Consider the following 6,315-nt stretch of genomic DNA (forward strand, 5'->3'; position numbering starts at 1 on the left):
AAAAAAAAAAAAGAAAAAATTAATCTCAGAAACCACTGTATCATTTTCTTGGAAAATAATCAAGCCAAGATTTTCAACCATATAGTGGTTCATGGTAAAACTTTCATATCTATTTAAAATAAAAACCAGAGAGCTCAGGTTAATTGTACTATTTATTTGAAATTCTAAGAATCTTTAAATAATTTTCTACAGGTCATATTTTTGTTGCATTTTAAAATCATTTACAGTTTGCTTTCATACATATTCTTTCTCACTTGATCCTCACAACTGCCCTGGGAAGCAGGCTGGAGGGAGAGTTGGGGCCTGTTAGGAAACAAATTTACACAATGCATAAAGAAAGATGGCTGGGCACACGGTGGCTCACACCTGTAATCCCAGCACTTTGGAAGGCCGAGGTGGGCAGATCACCTGAGGTCAGGAGTTTGAAACCAGCCTGGCCAACATGGCGAAACCCCATCTCTGCTAAAAATACACAAATTAGCTGGGTGTGGTGACAGGTGCCTATAATCCCAGCTACTCCAGAGACTAGGGCAGAAGAATCGCTTGAACCTAGGAGGTGGAGGTTGCAGTGAGCTGAGATAGTGGCACTGCAAAGCTCACTGTGAGCTGGGGTGAGGAGGGGAGCCTTAGAGAATGATGAATGTAATATCTATGTCTATATTCCCAGCTCAACTACAAAGCCTGAAACTCATTAGGTAGTTGAGAAATAGCTGCTGAATTATTGCCTAGGGGTGCTCAGCTGAAGAAGCAGGGTTGGGACTAACAGTCAGGCTTCCTGACTCCGAGCCCAATACTTTTCCAAACACAGCATCTATTTTTCTCTGACAGAAAGTATAGTACGTAAGTTGTACATCATGCTAACTCATGTCAATCCAATCCAATCATGACTGAGTATCAGTAGCTTTTGTGACAATCTTAGTAAGCTATCTAATGACTAGAAAGTTGAACCTCAGAGTTCCCATTATTATGTCATATGCTATTTCTATTTTGAAATAAATATCCTCCCAAATGAAACTATACCCATCAAAATGACAGAAATGAAAAATAGATACAAGAAAGCAAAGGATTAATTTAGTATCTCTTTTACTTTAAAATGATCATAACCACCAAACCACTCTATTTTTAGAAAAATACATTCTTTCTGAAGTATTAGGAACCATGATAACTATTGATGCTTAACTTTAAGTCCTAAATGACCAGTATGTGTATTAGATAACTGGACACAAAGCAAGGTCAGAAGGGTGACTGGGTATGGCAGAAAGGGCAGTACTCCAGCAACTGCGATGGATAAATGACAAAGAGTTCAGATAATGGATTCTGATACAACCATTAAAATAATACTTCAGCCAGACATGTAGATGCTTCCACTTTATGTTTTTTTGAGACAGGATCTCACTCTGTCACCCTGGCTGGAGTGCAGTGGCATTGTGATCTCGGCTCACTGCAGCCTCGACTTCCTGGGCTCAAGCAATCCTCCCACCTTAGCCTCCTGAGTAGCTGGAATTTCAGAAGAAATCTGAATAACTGTATTTTCAGAAGACACAGGGTTTTGCCATGTTGCCCAGTCTGGTCTTGAATTCCTGAGCTCAAATGATCCACCTGCCTTGGCCTCCCAAAGTGCTGGGATTACCAGTGTGAGCCACCGCCTCTACTTTATATTTTCTTGTAGAAATAGGCTGTATTACTGATTCCCCACCCACACCCACTTTTTGGATATCCTGCCCCTCCTCGAATCTTTGGAAAGGGCAGCACTACAAATCCAGGGACAACTGGGGAACTCCATCCCCACTACTAGGCAGATCAGATTCTCTATCCTCCTAATTGAAAATGACACAGAGTGTTGGATAGATTTTTAGCAGAGGAGCATCTGTATGGAAAGGTCCAGTAACACTGGGACCAGGCGTACTACCAGGGTTAAGTCAAAGCCTCAGAGGCTGGACAAGCCGGGAGCACATGCCAACGTCCATCTGCAGAGTGAAGCACAAACATGGAGCCGAAGTCCAGAGTGATGGCATGCGGGAGAGAAAAACAACCTCCCAGCACAGTCCTTCCATGGTGTGGTCATATTTTGAGTTCTGTACTTAGATGTCTGTGAGATTGCCTACTGTATTCTTAATATAAATCCCTCTTAACCAGCCTAGAATAGGTAAGATAAACGTACTGGCTTGACATGGCTGGAGTGCAGTGGCATGATTACAGCTCACTGCAGTCTCAACTTCCTTGGCTCAGGTGATCCTCCCACCTCAGCCTCCCGAGTAGCTGGACTAAAGGCATGAGTCACCATGCCCAGCTAACTTTTGTATTTTCAATACAAACTGGGTTTTGCCATGTTGCCCAGGCTGGTCTCGAACTCCTGGACTAAAGAAATCTGCCCGCCTTGGACTCCCAAAGGGCTGGAATTACAGGCATGAGCCACCATGCCCACCCTTGACTTTGAAACACATGTTATACATCCAGTCAGCAGTGAACTCTGAGGGAACACCAAAGATGAGGAGGATGAGAGAAGAGATACCTCCAATTAAAGGAGTTAAGATGAGAAGCTTGAATGTATATTTTAAAAAGTCACTGTAGGCTGGGCACAGTGGCTCATGCCTATAATCACAGCGCTTTGGGAGGCTGAAGTGGGTGAACCGCTTGAGCCTATAAGTTTGAGGCCAGCCTAGGCAACATGGTTAAAACTCCATCTCTACAAAAAATACAATAAATTAGCTGGTGTGGTGGTGCCTTTGACCCCAGCTACTTGGGAGGCTAAGGTGGAAGGTCAAGGCTGCAGTGAGCTGAGATTATACCACTGTACTCCAGCCTGGGCAACAGAGACCCTGTGTTTAAAAAAAAAAAAAAAAAGTCACTGTTTGGGGTTTTTCTGGATGAAACCTCTGTTTCCATTAAAAAAAGGGGGGAGGGGTTTGGAAACAGTATGTATTACTGATTCAAAATCATAACCAGATGCTTAAAGTAATTTTTATCTATTGTTTCAAAAACCAACCTCAGAATTATTAAAAGTTAGTTTTATTGGATTTTTTCTTAAGTTATGCTGGTGGTATGAAACACTTTGTTCCTAGCTGAAGCAGCAACAAACATGTCATCAGAAACATAAGCTCAGGGTAACTGGAGTCTGTCTTTTACATACATTTCAGGGAAGTTAACAAAGGTCAGTTTGAAACAGTATGACTATGGGTGACTATGTATCCATCTAATGATTTCTGCCAGTTACCAACCAGAACCCTGATGGGAAGGCCTAATAACTTCTTCAACTTACAGGAAACAACGATCTGACAACTTTCCCCCAGATGTTAAGGTTCAGTTATATGAAGGGCTCTTCCTCAATCCTGAGTACATAATGCGGGAGGAGTGCAGAGGCATGCACCATTCGAAAACCAAGGGAAAAGCATGGATACATTGCAAAGGATTCAATATTTTAGCCCAAGAGAACACTAAGCAACAAGCTCTTTCCTTCTACAGTGGCACTGTGGACTCTAGAATTAGAATTTGCTTGTTACAAGTTTTCACTGAAGTAGTTCACTGCCTTTCTGCTGAGCTCTTCTATGGAAGACGGCTGTAGGTAGCCACAGTGCCCAGCTGGAATAGCATGATCCTAAAGCACTACTTTCACAAGGAATCACAGTGGCCCACGGCCACGTGGCTCAACCAGCCAGCCCAGAAGATCTGCAGATGCAAGCAAAAGCACACTGCATTGCCCTGCGCCCGCATCTGGACCCATCTGGCCCATGGTAAGGTGCCCCACAGTGAGGTATCACACCAAGTACAAGCTGGCAGGGGCTTCAGCTTAGAAGAGTTAAGGGTGACCAGCAACCACAAGACGGTGGAATAAGTCCACCACGTCCCTGTAGGCCAATGTTCAGCAACTGAGGGAGTATGACTCCAAGCTCATCCTATTCCCCAAGAAGCCCTCAGCCCCCAAGAAGGGAGACAGGTCTGCTGAAAAACTCTCATCAGCCACCCAGCTGACAGGACCAATAATGCCCACACAGAATGCCTCCAGGAAGGAGAAAGCCGGAGTCATCCCTAAGAACTTTAAGGTATTTGCCAGTCTTCGCATGGCCTACAACAATGCCCAGCTCCTCAGCATATGGGCAAACACAGCCAAGGGAGCCACAGAACAGGATGTTGAAAAGGTAGAATGAAGCCCTGTTGGGGACTTGGAATAAATCAGCAGTAAAGCTGGGTCTCCAAAAAAAGAAAAAAGCAGTTAACCAACAATCTCTCTGGGAGTTCAGAACTCAAGTCCAAGAAGTAGAAACATGACTATCTGTTACAAGCTATTTTTTTATATCCTTATTGTAAAGAACAATATATTTACAAGTTCCCAGGGTGCCACAGAAAGGACACACAAAACCAATCACAAACCGGGCATGGTGGTTCAGAGGGAACCACAGATGAGTGAGGTGGCAGAGTATTCTAAAAGATGTTACGTGAACCCCTTCTTATAAAAAGAATTTCAAATATTAAACCATGAAGTACATAAGAGTTACTAACACCTTGACCGGATGCAGTGGCTCACGTCTGTAATCCCAGCACTTTAGGAGGCCAAGACAGAAGAACAACTTGAGACCAGGAGTTCAAGACTGGCCTGGTCAACATAGTGACACCCTATTCTATTTGAAAAAAAAAAAAAAAAAACTCACCAGCACCTATGGAACAGGCAATTCTCACACTGTGTGCCTACCCATGGCAGACAAGGGAAGAGATAGACATGCTGGGCAGGAAGCTGGGGTCAGGATCACTGCACTCTACAGGTGGCCAGCAAGAAAAGATACAGGGTAGGTAGGCTCATACACTGCGACTTTGTTAACATGAGAAATCAGGCATCACATTCACCTCCTTTCCTCTCTTCAGAATCCTACATTCATAAACACTGTTTTCTGTGTGTTTTTTTTTTGGAGACAGAGTCTCACTTTGTCACCCAGACTGGAGTGCAGAGGCACGATCTCAGCTCACTGCAACCTCCGCCTCCTGGGTTCAAGCGATTCCCCTGCCTCAGCCTCCTGAGTAGCTCGGACTACAGTGCCCACCACCATGCCTGGCTAATTTTTGTATTTTTAGTAGAGACGGGGTTTCATCATATTGGCCAGGTTGAACTCCTGACCTTGTGTTCCTCCCAACTCAGCCTTCCAAAGTGCTGGGATTACAGGCGTGAGCCACCGTGCCCAACTGATAAACACTGTTATATAAGTGTTTCCTTTTCCTTGCTTTTTCTTTGCCTGGCCCAACTCTAGGTAAGAACTTCTTCCGCCACTCACCCTAGCCTTCACCACGCCCTCACCTGTCTGACAATGCTCTGGATCAGTTTGTCCATTGTAAAGGCAATGTAGGCATGAATGGTGAACATCTCTCTCAGCGAATCTTCATACTGTGATGAGTCTATGTTGCCATCCAGCAGGCTCCGCACCATGTCCAGGAAAGCTGGGTAATAATCTTCTACATCAACATCCACTGTGGGAGAGATGGGATAGGTGAGGGATTACCCTGCTAAGAAAAGACTAGGGATCGAGTCCAGGGCAAATCCCACAGCTGGCCTAAATGGTATTTGAAAGTATGAACGCTAGGTATTTAAAATGTACTAACTCATTCCAACGTAAACGGACATGAATTCTGACAGGTGACTACAGTCACCAGCACTATCAGACAGTGACTCTGCAACTTTAACAGTGGCTTCTAATATTCTGACTGACCATGCTAGAAACTTCTTTATGGTACTGCCGGGCTATTTTAGGAGATGAAAATATCTTAGGGAAGCCAGTCCTTCAAAGAGTTGTTGGCTCCCCTGCTGAGACAAACCTGCTCTCCCAGACTGCACAAGAGAATTCCTCCCATGGGTCACTTGCTCATAAAGCTATTTCAATGAAGCATAAAGTACGGATGAGAAAAGGCAGACACAGCCATACTCCAGTACTGGGAAACCTCTTGGGAACGGAAAAATAGGAGTGCAGATTAAATCCTTTATGAATAATGAAGTCATCTGCATTTGTCAAAGTCCTTTTGTTTAAAAATGGATTCGCAACACTGTATTTCACAAATTGTATTAAATCATCTCTACTTGCTGCACATGAATCATTTCAACCACTACCTAGAATAAATCTTATCAGTTGTTATAGACATTCGGCAACTAGCAGAGGGCACAAGGAATGCTAAAGAGTTCTACTGTTAGCTTACTAATGACTCATTTATATAAAGTTCAAAAATAGACAAATCTAATTGCTAGAGTGTCAGAAATCAAGAAAGTGGCAAACGGATTGATTATCGGAGTACTGGTTTTATTTCTTTTTTTTTTTAGATGGAGTTTTTTTTTTTTTT

The 6,315-nt window shown here is 43.5% G+C and overlaps 1 protein-coding gene and 1 pseudogene across 4 annotated transcripts in view; one reads left to right on the top strand and one right to left on the bottom strand.

Annotated features, from left to right (window-relative positions):
* SIN3A (SIN3 transcription regulator family member A) overlaps positions 1-6,315 on the bottom strand; it is an 87,910-nt gene that overhangs the window by 13,904 nt on the left and 67,691 nt on the right. For all 4 annotated transcript variants that reach the window (XM_017547946.2, XM_017547944.2, XM_017547947.2 and 1 more), the window contains exon 16: positions 5,285-5,454. In XM_017547946.2, the coding sequence (XP_017403435.1) occupies positions 5,285-5,454 (170 nt within the window). The remainder of the gene's footprint in view (positions 1-5,284; positions 5,455-6,315) is intronic.
* Positions 3,174-4,949, top strand: LOC108317546 (annotated as a pseudogene).

This window comes from Cebus imitator, unplaced genomic scaffold, assembly GCF_001604975.1.
Source record: "Cebus imitator isolate Cc_AM_T3 unplaced genomic scaffold, Cebus_imitator-1.0 Scaffold203, whole genome shotgun sequence".
NCBI classification, from domain to species: domain Eukaryota; kingdom Metazoa; phylum Chordata; class Mammalia; order Primates; family Cebidae; genus Cebus; species Cebus imitator.